The sequence below is a fragment of the Ammodytes marinus genome (assembly GCF_949987685.1).
Source record: "Ammodytes marinus genome assembly, chromosome: 10".
NCBI classification, from domain to species: Eukaryota; Metazoa; Chordata; class Actinopteri; order Uranoscopiformes; family Ammodytidae; genus Ammodytes; species Ammodytes marinus.
In genome coordinates, this window is record NC_137214.1 from 10981244 (window position 1) to 11001430 (window position 20187).

The following is a 20187-nucleotide window of genomic DNA, read 5'->3' on the forward strand; positions in this document are numbered from 1 at the left end:
TCTTCGGTTAAGATTTCTATCATATTTGGTTATTTGAGGTTGGCGAATTTGTGGTGTCTAAACTATATTCAGAAAAGTTTGAGATAACTATTTATGTGTCCTCTGTGTCCCAGATGTGGGTTTGTAAGGTAACTGTGTAATGCAGAATCTTGTTTCAGCAGAAATCATTGGTCGACTCTCTTATAAACACCTACACTGTGTTTTTATATAGACAATGCACATGCTTTTAATATTAGTAGCTACTTTTTGGTAACATGAAAGCAAAGAGCTAGCAATAATTATTATACAAATTATTTAAAAAATATTTGCATAGAATGATGTAGTGATACACTTATTTTTGTTGGTAGTATTTATTATATTTGTGCAAAAGACACAACATTTAAGGGACAGATAATCAAATGTGTTACGACAGAAAAGACCGAGTGTGCTGGTAATCGCTATCCTTGGTGCTGAAATGCATTTACTTCACTGTTTTCAAGCAAGAACATAGTAAAAACAACTGTAAAAACATGTAAATGGGTTTGTTTTTGTTTTTTCTTTTACACTGCATTTATATAACTACTTATAAGTGCTGCCTTTTTTTGCTGAGCATGACATTTAAAAATGCATATGTTCTTTTTTTGTTACACGTGTGACAGAACACAAAAGGTGCAAAGTGTTACATATTGAACAGGTCTGTCCATCACTCGATTGTGGTCATGTTGTGTTATCACAACCGGCTTTATAGCAGTTGTATTTATGACAGCTCGAGGCTGGTTTTCTGAGCAAAATATGCACATACCCTGGTATAGGCCTACAATTTTATCGACTTTAAATCGTAAAAATGTTGCCCTCTTGGTGTCACTATAACATCAGGGAGTGAACGTCCCTCCTCCAAGAAAGCTTTTGTTTGGTAGCTCACAGAGCAGAGCATTCATTTCATCTGAGCATTTGAGTTGAAGCGGGCGGTGTAGTGTATTTCCTAAATATGCGATACCAAAAGGTTTGGATCTAGGCATTTGATTTGTTGAAGGAAACGGCTCGTGTGTGCATTGTTTGATAACGATGGGGAGCGAAAGACGATCTCGATCAAGTGGCTTTTTGTGGTTTGCTTTACAATTTTTCGTATTGCTGTTTTTCGGGAAACAGACTGTGGCTGAATTAAGGTACTCTATTCCAGAGGAGATGAAAGAAGGAACCCTTGTTGGAAATGTTGCAAAGGATCTTGGTCTGGATAAAACCTCTTTGAACGATCGAAGGGTACGCGTTGTGTCTGGATCCAAGGACGCTTTATTCGAGGTAAACGCGGACAATGGTGACTTACAGATCCGTAAAAAAATCGACAGAGAGGAGCTGTGTCAGGGAAGCGGTGCATGCCTAATGGAGCTGAAGATCCTTGTTGAAAACCCTTTGGAAATACATTATGTAGTTGTGGAAATAACAGATGTAAATGATCACTCTCCCAGTTTTTCTGAAAAGGAACAGCTATTTGAAATAGCCGAACATGTATCTCCGGGAACACGATTAGAACTGCACACAGCGCGTGATCCCGATGCTGGAATCAACTCAATCCGCACATATACATTAACAACAAATGATCACTTTGAAATAGACATTAGTCAAAGCGATGAGGACAAAATGCCATTTTTGGTGCTTAAAAAGTCATTGGACAGAGAACAAAAGAGTAAACACTTATTATTTGTAACAGCAGTTGATGGAGGTAAACCTCAACGATCAGGCACGCTGAATGTCTCCATTATTGTTCTTGATATTAATGACAATCGTCCGATATTTAGTCAGGATACATATCAAATAGAAATATATGAAAACGTCCCGGTTGGTACTACTGTTACACGAGTGAATGCAAAAGATTCAGACGAAGGGGCTAACGGGGAAATAGAATACAGTCTGAGCAAAACATTAGCGCGTAAAGCCTACGAGCTATTTGAATTGGATAGTTTAAGTGGACAAATTAAACTGAAAGGACCATTGGATTTTGAGGAATCAGATATTTATAAACTAGATGTTCAGGCGTCAGACAAAGGAACGCCCCCGTTAACGAGCAGGTGTAGAGTCATTGTAAAGGTAAAAGACGTCAATGATAATCAACCAGAAATAGAAGTAACATCACTGTCAGATACAGTGTCTGAAGACTCAAAGCCGGGCACTGTTATTTCACTTGTTAGTGTGACGGATAAAGATTCTGGTGTCAATGGAAAAATTATTTCACGCATCACAGAGGAAGTTCCTTTTGAGCTAAAGCCGTCTTATAAGGAGAACACGTACTCAGTCGTCACGAAGGGGTTTTTGGATCGAGAGCAGGTGACTCATTATGAAATTACATTACAAGCCACCGATTGTGGTGATTCTCCCTTATCTACTTTAAAAAAGCTAAGCATTCAGATATCAGATGTAAATGACAATAGTCCAAAATTCTCCCATAACCCATTGCAGTTTTATCTTGTAGAAAATAACGTTGCTGGAGCGTCAGTATTTTCTGTCAGCGCAACGGACAATGATGTGAACGAAAATGCAGCAATTTCTTACCATATTGATAGAGGAAACGATGTTACATCTTTCCTAAATGTAAACTCTGAAAATGGGCACATTGCTGCTCTTAAAAGTTTTGACTTTGAGACTCTGAAAACGTTCCGGTTCCAAGTTGTTGCCACAGATTCTGGGACTCCGCCTCTAAGCAGCAACGTCACAGTGAACGTGTTCATTCTGGATCAGAACGACAACGCTCCAGTCATCCTGTATCCAGTCAGCTCTAACGGTTCTGCTGAAGGTGTGGAGGAGATTCCCCGCAATGTGAACGCAGGACACTTGGTGACTAAAGTCAGAGCCTATGACGCTGATATAGGATATAACGGCTGGTTACTGTTCTCACTGCAGGAAGTTACTGACCACAGTCTCTTTGGTTTGGACCGCTATACAGGACAGATCAGAACACTTCGCTCATTCACAGAGACAGACGAGGCTGAGCATAAACTGCTCATACTGGTGAAAGACAATGGGAACGTTTCACTCTCAGCAACAGCTACTGTGATTGTCAAAGTTGTGGAGCCCAAAGAGGCTTTTGCAGCTTCTGATGTTAAAAGTGCAGCAAAAGAAGATGAGGGGAATGATGTGACTTTTTACCTGATGATAACTTTGGGCTCAGTTTCAGTACTTTTTCTCATCAGTATCATCGTGCTGATTGCAATGCAGTGCTCTAAAACCACAGACTATACTTCTAAATACCTACAAGAGCCTAATTATGACGGGACACTGTGTCACAGCATCCAGTACAGATCTGGAGACAAACGCTACATGTTAGTTGGACCCAGAATGAGTATAGGATCTACTATAGCCCCAGGCAGCCATGCTAATACACTGGTGCTCCCAGACAGGAGGAGGGCATCTGGGGAGGTGAGTAAATAATTATTTTTTATGTACATATGTTTATTCATGGTTCTATTTTTTGTATTGCCGTCTTCACCATGGTGATGACACCGGATTATAACTGAATACACATGCATATCTGTTTTTTTAAATCATTTGAACAAAGATACTGCATTTTAGTACTGATGAAATGCATTATGAGACACATTCACATGGTGGCAGTACCTTATCACTATAAGGCCCAGTGCCGTCCCAGCACAGGATAAGAGTCCGCCCCTACTACGTTCAGTCTGTTTAAGCAACATTTTGCTGGCATACTTGGAATAAGCGCACGGTGCCTTTTTTTGTATTTTGGAAAATACGTTAAAAGGACACAACTATATTTCATGCTGTGATGGATACAACGATCTAGAAGAGTAGAACATGATGGGCTCGCTTGGATTCGTAATTTTACCTCAAACAATGAAACAAAGAGGATGGGAGACGTGGCGTCAGCGATCACAATTGCTCGCCGTTTTGGTTTTGGTTTTATTTTTCAGAGCATCCTCGGCACAATTGCGATACTCTATATCTGAAGAGCTAAAAGAGGGAAGTTTTGTCGGGAATATAGCTAAAGATTTGGGAATAGACCTGAATGTGATGAAGCAGAGAGGATTTCGTATTATGCCCGGCTCGAGTGAACCTCTTTTCAAGGTAAATGAGAATGACGGGGTCCTTTATGCGAACCATAAAATAGACCGGGAGGAAGTCTGTAAGGAGAGCAGCGTCTGTGTTATTAACCTCAAAACTGTTCTCGAAAACCCACTAGAAATACATTATGTCGCCGTGGAGATAACAGATGTAAACGACCACTCTCCTACATTTCCACAAAAAACAAAGAGGCTAGAGATCTCAGAGTCTGCGGTGCCAGGGGCACGATATCAGTTGGAAAATGCGCATGACCCGGATGGTGGCACAAACTCCGTACAGCAATATAAAATCAGTCAAAATGACCACTTTCGTTTAGAAATTAAAGATCGCGGGAGAGATGGTAAAACTCCAATTTTACAATTACAGACACAGTTAGACAGAGAGGCAAAAAGAAGCCATAAACTGGTGTTAACGGCCATAGATGGTGGAAAACCCCCACAGACAGGCACAGTTGACATATATATAGACGTTATAGATGTCAATGACAACATGCCAGTGTTTACTAAAGACACATATTCAGCCGTGCTGCAGGAGAACGCACCAATTGGCACAACAGTGATCCAAGTAAATGCAACCGATTCGGATGACGGTCCCAATGGGGAAGTTGTTTATTCATTTGGCAGTAATGTTAAAGGTAAAATTAGAGAACTGTTTGATGTCGACTCTGTAACTGGAGAGATACTTGTGAAAGGTCTTGTAGACTTTGAGGAGCAAGACAGCTATGATATTGATATACAGGCCTCTGACAAGGGAACCATTCCATCGAGAACAGATAAAAGCGTTATCATTAAAATTGGAGATATTAATGACAATCCTCCTGAGATAGAAGTGGCATCATTGTCAAGTGCTGTTTCAGAGGACTCTAGACCAGGAACAACAGTAGCGCTTATCAGCATCACGGATTTAGACTCTGGAATAAATGGGAAAATAATCAGCTATGTCGTCGAAGACAACCCTTTTAAATTAACTCCGTCAAATCAAGATAACATGTTTGCTATTGTCACTAAGTCACAACTCGACAGGGAAAAACAGTCAGCATATGATATTACAATAATCGCTAAAGACGCAGGTGAACCAGCCTTAACATCGGAAAAGACTATAAGCGTGTTTGTGTCGGATACGAATGATAACAGTCCCAAGTTTTTAGTGAGCCCATATACTTTCTACATAATCGAAAATAACCTGCCAGGAGCCTCCGTGTTTTCTGTAAAAGCGTCTGATCGTGACGAGGGAGACAACGCGCTTATTTCTTATCATATTCTCAGGGATGCAGGTAATGGAAATAAAATGACATCATTTCTTAACATTAACTCTGAAAATGGAGATATCGTTGCGCTAAAAAGTTTTGACTTTGAAATTCTGAAAACGTTCCGGTTCCAAGTTGCTGCCACAGATTCTGGGACTCCGCCTCTAAGCAGCAACGTCACAGTGAACGTGTTCATTCTGGATCAGAACGACAACACTCCAGTCATCCTGTATCCAGTCAGCTCTAACGGTTCTGCTGAAGGTGTGGAGGAGATTCCCCGCAATGTGAACGCAGGACACTTGGTGACTAAAGTCAGAGCCTATGACGCTGATATAGGATATAACGGCTGGTTACTGTTTTCACTGCAGGAAGTTAGTGACCACAGTCTCTTTGGTTTGGACCGCTATACAGGACAGATCAGAACACTTCGCTCATTCACAGAGACAGACGAGGCTGAGCATAAACTGCTCATACTGGTGAAAGACAATGGGAACGTTTCACTCTCAGCAACAGCTACTGTGATTGTCAAAGTTGTGGAGCCCAAAGAGGCTTTTGCAGCTTCTGATGTTAAAAGTGCAGCAAAAGAAGATGAGGGGAATGATGTGACTTTTTACCTGATGATAACTTTGGGCTCAGTTTCAGTACTTTTTCTCATCAGTATCATCGTGCTGATTACAATGCAGTGCTCTAAAACCACAGACTATACTTCTAAATACCTACAAGAGCCTAATTATGACGGGACACTGTGTCACAGCATCCAGTACAGATCTGGAGACAAACGCTACATGTTAGTTGGACCCAGAATGAGTATAGGATCTACTATAGCCCCAGGCAGCCATGCCAATACACTGGTGCTACCTGACAGGAGGAGGGCATCTGGCGAGGTAAGACCGTCAAATAAAACTCCATAAGAAGCTGCTTTGTTCTGACCGCTGTCCATGGTGCTGAAATTACTTTGCCTTTTTTTTATTAAGCAATAGTTTGATTTTCTCTCCAGCAGAACTAGCTCTGTATGAACACATTTATTTATTTTAGTTTCATCACATGCTCTGGAGCTAGGAGCTTCTGCACCTGTCACTAATGGAATATGTTTTCAAGTTTGTATTTACATGATCAAATGTGTTAATGTCCGTGGAAGCAGGGAATGCTTAGTGTTTCATGCCAAACTCTTGAAAGATAAATATGAAAAGAACACTTTCATTATCAAACTATTCCTCTGCTGGTTACATATGACGTTTCTTACAGTGAATGCTATGTTGACACTTAACAGATACCTGTGGCAAAAGTGCTTATTGGTTCGGGAAATTTGCTTGGATATACGGGGTTAACTGGCACGTTTTAATCTCAACAACATGCTGATGCCAATTGTTTAGTGATAAACACGAATGGATTAGATTGGTTTGTTGTTTAAATTGCTGGTTTAGTTTAGCATATGCGGTCGCTGTCCTTGGTGCTGAAACTACCATAAGCATATGTCTCTCCTTTTTTGATGTAACACGACAATCTTATTTGAAACATGGCAATAACCTGTAACATAATGTATGCTAGAGTGAATATATCCATGATGTAATCTGTTAAATTAAGCTATACGGGTATATTCGTCACGTGTGCTTTACAAGTGGGAATATCGCAGGTTGACTTCCTTCTCTTTTTTTGCGCTACAGAGACTTTTTAACACAGTTTGCTATTATTTCAAATCCAGTACTGCAATGTGATTCTCGATCACTTGGTGTCAGTATAATTACAAGAACTGCTTCTATATGTTTTCTTCACATAACCACTAGACCCAACCCCTTCACCTACCCTCCTAGTTGACGGATCCCTTCAACGTGCTGACCGCGTAAATGCACAGTTTAGCTTTAAAAAAATAATCTAATGTTCGGTTGGAGGTTGTTTGGATTATGGCAACGGACGTGACGGAGGATTCTTACGTTAGTGTGTGAGTTTAGCTTTTTGAAATCTGCATTTTGTTTCACGTTTACTCTTCACATCATGGAACAAAGACGACGCGAGACATGGAGGTTGCGGACAAACTGGGCTGCCTGCGTTGTGGTTTTGGTTACGCTTTGGAGCAGAGCTTCAGGCCAATTCCGATATGCCATCTCCGAGGAAATGAAAGAGGGAACCGTTGTTGGAAATATTGCTAAGGATTTAGGTCTTGATAAGACCACGTTGAAAGAGAGGGGGTACCGTATTGTCTACGGCACGACGGAGCCTCCCTTTCGGGTAAATCAAGACGATGGCATCTTGTATGTGAACCGAAAAATTGACAGAGAGGAAGTGTGCGATCGAAGCAAGATTTGTCTAATCGACCTCAAAGCCGTTTTAGAAAACCCCCTGGAGGTCCACTATGTAACAGTAGAGATTTTAGACGTAAACGACCATGCACCGAGTTTCCCCGAAAATGAAAAAATATTAGAGATTCCTGAATCTGCATTACTGGGAGCCAAATTTCAGTTGCAGGCTGCGCGTGATGGTGACAGTGGTCCTTTATCCGTTCAGCAGTATAAGTTAAGTCATAATGAACATTTTCGTTTGGACGTGAAAGACCGTGGGGAAGACCGAAAAACACCAAGTTTAATTCTTCAAAAGCCACTTGATAGAGAATCTGTCAAAACCCATACGTTACTTCTGACAGCCATTGATGGAGGGAAACCTCCAAGGGCCGGCAACATGACAATAATTGTTGATGTTTTCGATGTCAATGACAACCCCCCAGTTTTCACCCAGGATGCCTATACTGTGCAGTTAAAAGAAAATTCTCCTCTTGGCACAACTGTTATTCAAGTTAATGCAACAGATTTGGATGACGGTCCAAATGGTGAAGTTGTATACTCTTTCGGCAATGACGTGGATACACTGGCACGTGCACGTTTTGAATTAAATTCAGTAACTGGAGTTATTACTGTGGCAGGGTCTATAGATTTTGAAGAATGTAGCAGATATGAAATTGATATCCAGGCATCCGACAAAGCTGTGGCAACATTAGCTACAGAAAAAAGCGTTATTATACATATTGTTGACGTAAACGACAATGCACCGGAGATTGAAGTGACATCTTTTTCACACGCGCTCCCGGAAGATTCCAAACCTGGGACTACAGTGGCGTTGATTAGTGTTAAAGACTTGGACTCCGGTCTAAACGGAAAGGTGATGTGTTATATAAACGGAGAGCTTCCTTTTACACTCACTCCATCTTCACAAAATAACATGTATTCTCTGGTGACCAAATTGCGCTTGGACCGAGAGCAGAAATCGCAATATATTGTAACAATTGTTGCTAAGGATGCAGGAGAACCATCCTTATCATCAGACAAAACTATAAACATTGTTGTCTCAGATGTGAATGATAATAGCCCAGTGTTTTCACACAGCCCATATACTTTCTACATTACTGAAAATAACAATCCGGGAGCATCTATTTTATCAGTGACAGCCCGTGATAATGACGAGGGTAATAATGCGCTTGTTACATATCAGATAATAAGGGATAGGGGGGGAGAAAATCTGCTTGCGTCCTTCCTTAACGTTAACTCCGAAAAGGGAGACATCTTGGCCCTTAAAAGTTTTGACTTTGAGACTCTGAAAACGTTCCGGTTCCAAGTTGCTGCCACAGATTCTGGGACTCCGCCTCTAAGCAGCAACGTCACAGTGAACGTGTTCATTCTGGATCAGAACGACAACGCTCCAGTCATCCTGTATCCAGTCAACTCTAACGGTTCTGCTGAAGGTGTGGAGGAGATTCCCCGCAATGTGAACGCAGGACACTTGGTGACTAAAGTCAGAGCCTATGACGCTGATATAGGATATAACGGCTGGTTACTGTTTTCACTGCAGGAAGTTACTGACCACAGTCTCTTTGGTTTGGACCGCTATACAGGACAGATCAGAACACTTCGCTCATTCACAGAGACAGACGAGGCTGAGCATAAACTGCTCATACTGGTGAAAGACAATGGGAACGTTTCACTCTCAGCAACAGCTACTGTCATTGTCAAAGTTGTGGAGCCCAAAGAGGCTTTTGCAGCTTCTGATGTTAAAAGTGCAGCAGAAGAAGATGAGGGGAATGATGTGACTTTTTACCTGATGATAACTTTGGGCTCAGTTTCAGTACTTTTTCTCATCAGTATCATCGTGCTGATTGCAATGCAGTGCTCTAAAACCACAGACTATACTTCTAAATACCTACAAGAGCCTAATTATGACGGGACACTGTGTCATAGCATCCAGTACAGATCTGGAGACAAACGCTACATGTTAGTTGGACCCAGAATGAGTATAGGATCTACTATAGCCCCAGGCAGCCACGCCAATACACTGGTGCTACCTGACAGGAGACGAGGATCTGGAGAGGTAAGATTAATGTTTTGAATATTTTGATTTTCACGTTCTCTGCATAGTGAACAATTTGTTTGGAGGGATTGATCATTAATCAGAGAGAAAAAGTACCCTCCCTCCAACCGTAACTTTCTCTGTATAGCAGGGAAGCGACACGATCCTAACCGTAATTAGCCTTATTTTACTTTTACTGGAACATATTTGAAAACATCTTTTATCGTTTTAAATATTGTTTGATCATTTGTTTTTAATTGTTATTGTATCATATGTATATGTTGTTTGAGTGATATTTCCCAATGGCTTTAATGATTAAATGATAGCCTAAAATGCAAATGGAAAGACAAGGGTTGTGACAGGCGCTTCTGCTTTTACAATATGGGGATTTCTAGCCTCTGAACAAAATTTGATAAGAGACAACTACTTTCATCTGTGTTAATAACACTTTCAACGCGTGGTGTCAGTGTAGTTCAGTGGTTCTGTGAAACTGGCAGCGCTTTACGTCACGAGCTTTATTTCCCTGGGCCGGGTGCATTTTCTTGTCAAAAAGCATAGTTGAGCCGAAGATCGCGGTTGAAGCAAGGAGTGGGTTGTGTTCGTAGCAGTTTTTTTTGTTGTAAAAACAGAGAGTGGACATCGTTTAGTAACATGGATTATTAAGTCTCATTGATATCAGGACGTAGCTGCTGGACTGTTCTTTATCGCCATCGAATCATGGAACAAAGAGGATGCAAAGCCTGGAGGGAGCGAAAGCGGTCGTTTGCCTTCATGGTCGTTTTGAATATTCTGTTTAGCGTAGCTTCTGCACAGATCAGATATTCAATATCTGAGGAGGTTTCAGATGAAACCGTCGTCGGCAATATAGCCAAGGATTTGGGGTTAGACAAGAGTGTACTCAAAGAGAGAGGATACCGCATTGTAACCGGCTCATCTGAACCCCTGTTTCAGGTTAACCAAAATGATGGTATCTTGTATGTGAAAAGAAGAATAGACAGGGAGGAGGTGTGCGACCGGAGCAGCTCGTGTTTGATCAACTTGAAAACCGTGCTGGAAAACCCGCTGGAAATCCATTATGTGGTAGTGGAAATACTGGATATAAATGATCACTCGCCTGTTTTTCCAGAGAAAGAGAAGAGGCTTGAGATTTTTGAGTCGGCCTTACCGGGAGCAAGATTTCAGCTACAGGCTGCAGGCGATCCCGATGTAGGCCAGCTATCCATTCAGCAATACAAACTCAGCCATAACGAATATTTTAGGTTAGAAGTTAAGGATAGAGGCGAAGACCGTAAAGTACCATTTTTAGTTCTGCAGAAGCAGTTGGACAGAGAAACAGCCGGGAAACACAAGCTACGTCTGACAGCTATCGATGGAGGAAAACCGGCGAAGTCTGGCGCTATAGAAATAATTGTGGATGTACTTGATGTTAATGACAACTCCCCTGTGTTCACCAAAGAGGTGTTCTCTGCCACACTTAAAGAAAACGTTGCCGTTGGCACTGTAGTGATTCAGGTTAATGCAACAGATATGGACCAGGGTGCAAATGGCGAAATAATATATTCATTTGGTAAAGAGGTTGATTCAAAGTTAATGGAAATATTTAGTATAGACGAAAACACTGGTGAAATTCAGGTGACTGGTAAGATAGATTTCGAGAAAAGTAAAAGTTATGAAATCGACATTCAGGCGTCCGACAGGGGACCAGTTCCTCTAACAACTGACAAAAGCGTCATAATAACTGTAATTGATGTTAATGATAATGCCCCTGAGATAGAAGTGACTTCATTTTCTAGCTCAATCAAGGAGGATTCCAGGATAGGAACTACAGTGGCCCTGATAAGTGTGAGTGATTTAGACTCTGGAGTCAATGGTAAAGTAATTTGCACAATCAACGAAAATGGTCCCTTTACGTTATCTCCATCATTACAAGAAAACATGTACGCTGTTGTAACCCGGTCTCACTTAGATAGGGAAATTGTTTCACAATTTCATATCACAATTATTGCGAAAGACACAGGTAACCCGTCATTTTCAACTGAAAAGACCATAAGCGTCGTAGTATCGGACGTTAATGACAACAGACCAGAATTTTTATTAAGCCCCTATACATTTTATATCACTGAGAATAACAGTCCGGGAGTCTCAATATTTTCAGTAAAAGCCTCCGATCGTGATGAAAGTGACAATGCTCTCATTGCATATCATATGTTGAGAGAAGCAAGCAATGAAAATAAATTGGCCTCATTTTTAAATATTAACTCTGAAAATGGAGATATTATGGCGCTTAAAAGTTTTGACTTTGAGACTCTGAAGACGTTCCAGTTCCAAGTTGTTGCCACAGATTCTGGGACTCCGCCTCTAAGCAGCAACGTCACAGTGAACGTGTTCATTCTGGATCAGAACGACAACGCTCCAGTCATCCTGTATCCAGTCAGCTCTAACGGTTCTGCTGAAGGTGTGGTGGAGGAGATTCCCCGCAATGTGAACGCAGGACACTTGGTGACTAAAGTCAGAGCCTATGACGCTGATATAGGATATAACGGCTGGTTACTGTTTTCACTGCAGGAAGTTACTGACCACAGTCTCTTTGGTTTGGACCGCTATACAGGACAGATCAGAACACTTCGCTCATTCACAGAGACAGACGAGGCTGAGCATAAACTGCTCATACTGGTGAAAGACAATGGGAACGTTTCACTCTCAGCAACAGCTACTGTGATTGTCAAAGTTGTGGAGCCCAAAGAGGCTTTTGCAGCTTCTGATGTTAAAAGTGCAGCAAAAGAAGATGAGGGGAATGATGTGACTTTTTACCTGATGATAACTTTGGGCTCAGTTTCAGTACTTTTTCTCATCAGTATCATCGTGCTGATTGCAATGCAGTGCTCTAAAACCACAGACTATACTTCTAAATACCTACAAGAGCCTAATTATGACGGGACACTGTGTCACAGCATCCAGTACAGATCTGGAGACAAACGCTACATGTTAGTTGGACCCAGAATGAGTATAGGATCTACTATAGCCCCAGGCAGCCATGCCAATACACTGGTGCTCCCTGACAGGAGGAGGGCTTCTACAGAGGTAAGACATAATTACTTAAATGTGAGGTAAATAACTGCATTGTTTGTTTTTGCCTCCCATGGTAATTGTTTTGCATTCAATGGCACTGGCTTTGTTAGTTTCCCTGATTTACTGTTGCAATGATGGACTCATGTCATTTTAGGAAATATTGGTAGCCAAATATACAAGATTGGAATTAATGTTGACTTGAATAATAACACTTTGTACTCTATAATAAGGCGTGTAGCTTTGTATTTTTGCAGTTATATTTTGTGGTCGTTTTATGTTGTTTGAGTATTTTCTCTTATTTTACCCTGTTAAAACATTATTGCATATTTTACACTAGCATGGCAATTTAAAATGCTGACGAGCAATTGAAAGCTGATTTAGGTCCAAAAACACCCGATGAAAAGGTAACCTTTAACATTACTTGCACTTCAAGTATAAAATGAATAGTGTGGAAAACCTTAGCACTTTTATAATACTGAAAATATGTTTTAAGGGATATTTTCTACAGAAACACATAGCGAACGCTGTCCTTGGTGCTAGGCTTCGTTTTCTGACATATTTGTCACAGTGTCCTAATTCATAGGATAATAATTATAGGCTTCTACAATGAAATATTCTGTAGTTTTTTATACGATCCACAAGACGTAAGCTACTTCCTTTTTAAAAAAAAATTAAATAACGTTTTGTGGTCGATGGTTCACAGACTTTACTCAGAGGCTGGGGATAAAACCCATTCTATCAACGACCAATTGTGCAGTACATCGTTCCAATGTCTGCAATGAGAAATAATTTCGCATGGTGTCAGTGTAATGTAAAAAGACAACATGATCTCATCGTCATTGCTTTTTGGTTCCACCTCCGGGTGGCATTCTCTCTTTGGTACTGGCAAGAACGTTTCTGGCTTATTTTCTATGTGGACGTTTTCCCGCAATTTCTACAAATAGTCTATGCGTAGTGAATGAATAGTTGCACATAAGAAAGGGTTGGATTCTGCCTTACAACGTTGTAAGTGTCCGCGTGATGGATTACTGATGATATCGGGGTTAACCATGGAACAAAGAAGATGCGAGCCACGACCGGCGCGAGGATTTTTGGTCGGCTGCGTGGTTGCTGTGCTTTTGTGGAGCGTGGCCTCGGCGCAAATACGATATTCCATCTCAGAGGAAGTTAAAGAAGGAACTGTGGTTGGAAATATAGCAAAGGATTTGGGATTGGATAAAAGCACACTGAGAGACAGGAAGTATCGGATTGTTTCTAGTAACGCAGATCCCCTTTTCCATGTAAATCAAAACGACGGCATCCTGTACGTGAGCCGAAAGATTGACAGGGAAGAGGTGTGCGCACAGAGCAGTGCGTGTTTAATAAATCTTAAAACTGTGCTAGAAAATCCACTGGAGGTCCATTATGTTGAATTGGAAGTGATGGATATAAATGACCATTCTCCCAGTTTTGCGGAGAAAGAGATGACGTTAGATATTTCAGAGAATGTGTTGCCAGGGACGCGCTTTCAGCTTAAAGCTTCACGGGATAGAGACAGTGGTCATTTTTCCGTTCAGCAATACAAACTCAGCCCAAACGAACACTTCCGTTTGGAAGTTAAAGATAAGGGAGAAGATGGTAAAGTACCCATTTTAGTTGTGCAAAAATCCCTGGATAGGGAGGCAGCGAGAAGCCATTCATTAGTGTTGACCGCACTAGATGGAGGGAAACCTCCGAAATCTGGCAGCATGAATATTTTAGTAAACGTTTTGGATAATAATGATAACGCACCTGTTTTCTCTAAAGAAGCTTATTCTGTAATGCTTAATGAAAACGTTCCAGTTAGTACAACAGTCATACAAGTTAATGCAACTGATTTAGATGACGGTGCAAACGGAGATGTTGTTTACTCATTCAGCAAAAGTATGAATCAGAATATGTTAAAATTATTTGATATCGATCCATCTAGAGGTGAAATATCAGTTCGAGGTTTAATAGACTATGAGGAGAAGGACAGATATGAAATTGAAATTGAAGCATCTGATAGAGGTGTAGCCCCTCTAAGAACAGAAAAAAGTGTCATCATCAAAATAGTTGACATGAATGACAATGCACCTCATATTGAGATTACCTCTTTTTCAAACTCCATCCCTGAAGATTCCAGACCTGGAACTACAGTTGCCCTTATCAGTGTAAATGACTTTGACTCTGGTCTCAATGGAAAAGTTATTTGCTCCATAGGTGAGGATGTTCCATTTGCTTTATCACCGTCTTTACGAGACAAAATGTATTCATTAGTCACCAAATCCCCTCTGGACAGAGAGAAACAGTCACAATATGACCTGACAATAACTGCAAAGGATGCTGGTCAACCATCATTATCATCTGAAAAGACAATTCATGTTGTGGTGTCAGATGTGAATGACAACAGACCGGAGTTTTTACTGAGTCCCTATACCTTCTATGTCACCGAGGGCAACGATCCAGGAGCCTCAGTGTTTTCTGTTAAAGCTTTTGACCGTGATGAAAACGACAATGCAGTGATATCCTATCATATTCTCAGAGATGGAAATGATGTGAATAAGTTAAGTTCCTTTCTCAACATAAATAGTGAAAGTGGAGATATTTTGGCACTACAAAGTTTTGACTATGAGGCTCTGAAAACATTCCAATTCCAAGTTGTTGCCACAGATTCTGGGACTCCGCCTCTAAGCAGCAACGTCACAGTGAACGTGTTCATTCTGGATCAGAACGACAACGCTCCAGTCATCCTGTATCCAGTCAGCTCTAACGGTTCTGCTGAAGGTGTGGAGGAGATTCCCCGCAATGTGAACGCAGGACACTTGGTGACTAAAGTCAGAGCCTATGACGCTGATATAGGATATAACGGCTGGTTACTGTTTTCACTGCAGGAAGTTACTGACCACAGTCTCTTTGGTTTGGACCGCTATACAGGACAGATCAGAACACTTCGCTCATTCACAGAGACAGACGAGGCTGAGCATAAACTGCTCATACTGGTGAAAGACAATGGGAACGTTTCACTCTCAGCAACAGCTACTGTGATTGTCAAAGTTGTGGAGCCCAAAGAGGCTTTTGCAGCTTCTGATGTTAAAAGTGCAGCAAAAGAAGATGAGGGGAATGATGTGACTTTTTACCTGATGATAACTTTGGGCTCAGTTTCAGTACTTTTTCTCATCAGTATCATCGTGCTGATTACAATGCAGTGCTCTAAAACCACAGACTATACTTCTAAATACCTACAAGAGCCTAATTATGACGGGACACTGTGTCACAGCATCCAGTACAGATCTGGAGACAAACGCTACATGTTAGTTGGACCCAGAATGAGTATAGGATCTACTATAGCCCCAGGCAGCCATGCCAATACACTGGTGCTACCTGACAGGAGGAGGGCATCTGGCGAGGTAAGACCGTCAAATAAAACTCCATAAGAAGCTGCTTTGTTCTGACCGCTGTCCATGGTGCTGAAATGACTTTGCCTTTTTTTTTATTAAGCAATAGTTTGATTTTCTCTCCAGCAGAACTAGCTCTGTATGAACACATTTATTTATTTTAGTTTCATCACATGCTCTGGAGCTAGGAGCTTCTGCACCTGGCTGTCACTAATGGAATATGTTTTCAAGTTTGTATTTACAGGATCAAATGTGTTAATGTCCGTGGAAGCAGGGAATGCTTAGTGTTTCATGCCAAACTCTTGAAAGATAAATATGAAAAGGAAACTTTCATTATCAAACTATTCCTCTGCTGGTTACATATGACGTTTCTTACAGTGAATGCTATGTTGACACTTAACAGATACCTGTGGCAAAATTGCTTATTGGTTCGGGAAATTTGCTTGGATATACGGGGTTAACTGGCACGTTTTAATCTCAACAACATGCAGATGCCAATTGTTTAGTGATAAACACGAATGGATTAGATTGGTTTGTTGTTTAAATTGCTGGTTTAGCTGAGTGTATGCGGTCGCTGTCCATGGTGCTGAAACTACCATAAGCATATGTCTCTCCTTTTTTGATGTAACACGACAATCTTATTTGAAACATGGCAATAACCTGTAACATAATGTATGCTAGAGTGAATATATCCATGATATAATCTGTTAAATTAAGCTATACGGGTATATTCGTCACGTGTGCTTTACAAGTGGGAATATCGCAGGTTGACTTCCTTCTCTTTGTTTGCGCTACAGAGACTTTTTAACACAGTTTGCTATTATTTCAAATCCAGTACTGCAATGTGATTCTCGATCACTTGGTGTCAGTATAATTACAAGAACTGCTTCTATATGTTTTCTTCACATAACCACTAGACCCAACCCCTTCACCTACCCTCCTAGTTGACGGATCCCTTCAACGTGCTGGCCGCTTAAATGCACAGTTTAGCTTTAAAAAAATAATCTAATGTTCGGTTGGAGGTTGTTTGGATTATGGCAACGGACGTGACGGAGGAATCTTACATTAGTGTGCGAGTTTAGCTTTTTGAAATCTGCATTTTGTTTCACGTTTACTCTTCACATCATGGAACAAAGACGACGCGAGACATGGAGATTGCGAACAAACTGGGCTGCCTGCGTTGTGGTTTTGATTACGCTTTGGAGCAGAGCTTCAGGACAATTCCGATATTCCATCTCCGAGGAAATGAAAGAGGGAACCGTTGTTGGAAATATTGCTAAGGATTTAGGTCTTGATAAGACCACGTTGAAAGAGAGGGGGTACCGTATTGTCTACGGCACGACAGAACCTCCTTTTCGGGTAAATCAAGACGATGGCATATTGTATGTGAACCGAAAAATTGACAGAGAGGAAGTGTGCGACCGAAGCAAGATTTGTGTAATCGACCTTAAAACCGTGTTGGAAAACCCACTGGAAGTCCACTATGTGGCAGTGGAGATTCTAGATGTAAATGACCATGCACCGAGTTTCCCTGAAAAGGAAAAGATACTAGAGATTTCAGAATCTGCATTACCGGGAGCAAGATTTCAGTTAAAAGGTGCACGTGACGCTGATATTGGTTCTTTGTCTGTCCAGCAATATAGGCTGAGTCATAATGAACATTTTCGTTTGGACGTAAAAGATCGTGGTGAAGACCATAAAACTCCCAGTTTAATTCTTCAAAAGCCACTTGATAGAGAATCTGTCAAAACCCATACGTTACTTCTGACAGCAATTGATGGAGGGAAACCTCCAAGGTCCGGTAATATGACAATAATTGTTTATGTTTTCGATGTCAACGACAACCCCCCAGTTTTCACCCAGGATGCCTATACTGTGCAGCTAAAAGAAAATTCTCCTCCTGGTACAACTGTTATTCAAGTTAATGCAACGGATTTGGATGAAGGTTCAAATGGCGAAGTAGTATATTCATTTGGAAATGACGTGGATGCACAGGCAAGTGCACGTTTTGATATAAATCCAATGACAGGAGTTATTACTGTGGCAGGGCCTATAGATTTTGAAGAATGTAGCAGATACGAAGTGGATATCCAGGCATCCGACAAAGCAGTGGCAACATTAGCTACGGATAAACGCGTTATTATACATATTGTTGACGTAAACGACAATGCACCAGAGATTGAAGTGACATCTTTTTCACACGCGCTCCCGGAAGATTCCAAACCTGGGACTACAGTGGCGTTGATTAGTGTTAAAGACTTGGACTCCGGTCCCAACGGAAAAGTGATGTGTTATATAAACGGAGAGCTTCCTTTTACACTCACTCCATCTTCACAAAATAACATGTATTCTCTGGTGACCAAATTGCGCTTGGACCGAGAGAAGAAATCGCAATATATTGTAACAATTGTTGCTAAGGATGCAGGAGAACCATCCTTATCATCAGACAAAACTATAAACATTGTTGTCTCAGATGTGAATGATAACAGCCCAGTGTTTTCACATAGCCCATATACTTTCTACATTACTGAAAATAACAACCCGGGAGCATCTATTGTATCAGTGACAGCCCGTGATAATGACGAGGGTCATAATGCGCTTGTTACATATCAGATAATAAGGGATAGGGGGGGAGAAAATCTGCTTGCGTCCTTCCTTAACGTTAACTCCGAAAATGGGGACATCTTGGCCCTTAAAAGTTTTGACTTTGAGACTCTGAAAACTTTCCAGTTCCAAGTTGTTGCCACAGATTCTGGGACTCCGCCTCTAAGCAGCAACGTCACAGTGAACGTGTTCATTCTGGATCAGAACGACAACGCTCCAGTCATCCTGTATCCAGTCAGCTCTAACGGTTCTGCTGAAGGTGTGGAGGAGATTCCCCGCAATGTGAACGCAGGACACTTGGTGACTAAAGTCAGAGCCTATGACGCTGATATAGGATATAACGGCTGGTTACTGTTTTCACTGCAGGAAGTTACTGACCACAGTCTCTTTGGTTTGGACCGCTATACAGGACAGATCAGAACACTTCGCTCATTCACAGAGACAGACGAGGCTGAGCATAAACTGCTCATACTGGTGAAAGACAATGGGAACGTTTCACTCTCAGCAACAGCTACTGTGATTGTCAAAGTTGTGGAGCCCAAAGAGGCTTTTGCAGCTTCTGATGTTAAAAGTGCAGCAGAAGAAGATGAGGGGAATGATGTGACTTTTTACCTGATGATAACTTTGGGCTCAGTTTCAGTACTTTTTCTCATCAGTATCATCGTGCTGATTGCAATGCAGTGCTCTAAAACCACAGACTATACTTCTAAATACCTACAAGAGCCTAATTATGACGGGACACTGTGTCACAGCATCCAGTACAGATCTGGAGACAAACGCTACATGTTAGTTGGACCCAGAATGAGTATAGGATCTACTATAGCCCCAGGCAGCCACGCCAATACATTAGTGCTCCCTGACAGGAGGAGTGCATCTGGAGAGGTAAGATCAATGTTTTGAATATTTTGATTTTCACGTTCTCTGCATAATGAACAATTTGTGTGAAAGGGTTTGATCATTAATCAGAGAGAAGTACCCTCTAGCGGTAACTTTATCTTTGGAATAGCAGGGAAGCGACACGATCCTAACCATAATTAGCCTTATTTTACTTTCACTGGAAAATATTTGAAAACAGCTTTTGATCGTGTGTTTTTAATTGTTATTGTATCATATGTTATTTTACAATGAATTGTCAGCCTCATGGAGTTGAATGTTCGAGTGATATATCCCAATGGCTTTAATGATTTAATTATAGCCTAACATGCACATTGAAAGAAAAGGATTGCGACACGTGCTTCTGCTTTTACAATACGGGGATTTACAAATACACAATTTGATAAGAGACAACTACTGTTTTCTCTGTAAATAACACTTTCAACGCGTGGTGTCAGTGTAGTTCAGTGGTTCTGTGAAACTGGCAGCGCTTTACGTCACGAGCTTTATTTCCCTGAGCCGTGTGCGTTTTTTGTCAAAAACCTAGTTGAGTGGATGATTGCGGTTGATAGCAATGAGTGGGTTGCGTTCGTAGCATTATTTTTGATGTAATAA

General features: G+C 41.2%; 4 protein-coding genes across 4 annotated transcripts in view; all 4 read left to right on the forward strand.

Annotated features, from left to right (window-relative positions):
• The window catches only part of LOC307256491 (protocadherin alpha-C2-like), a gene marked incomplete at its 5' end in the record, with an annotated part of 199325 nt that overhangs the window by 27229 nt on the left and 151909 nt on the right, over positions 1 to 20187 (forward strand). The window lies entirely within an intron of this gene.
• On the forward strand, positions 114 to 7143 carry LOC307256562 (protocadherin alpha-3-like; the record flags this gene model as incomplete). The annotated part of the gene is made up of 4 exons (XM_080035589.1): positions 114 to 128; positions 1129 to 1278; positions 4057 to 6183; positions 7111 to 7143. The coding sequence occupies 4 exons, from the start codon at positions 114 to 116 to the stop codon at positions 7141 to 7143; spliced, it is 2325 nt and encodes a 774-aa protein (XP_079891715.1).
• On the forward strand, positions 7292 to 12742 carry LOC307256564 (uncharacterized protein; the record flags this gene model as incomplete). The annotated part of the gene is made up of 2 exons (XM_080035591.1): positions 7292 to 9663; positions 10318 to 12742. The coding sequence occupies 2 exons, from the start codon at positions 7292 to 7294 to the stop codon at positions 12740 to 12742; spliced, it is 4797 nt and encodes a 1598-aa protein (XP_079891717.1).
• LOC307256565 (protocadherin alpha-7-like) lies at positions 14779 to 20051 on the forward strand (the record flags this gene model as incomplete). The annotated part of the gene is made up of 3 exons (XM_080035592.1): positions 14779 to 15255; positions 18709 to 19581; positions 20031 to 20051. 3 exons carry the CDS (start codon positions 14779 to 14781, stop codon positions 20049 to 20051), a joined length of 1371 nt encoding a protein of 456 aa, XP_079891718.1.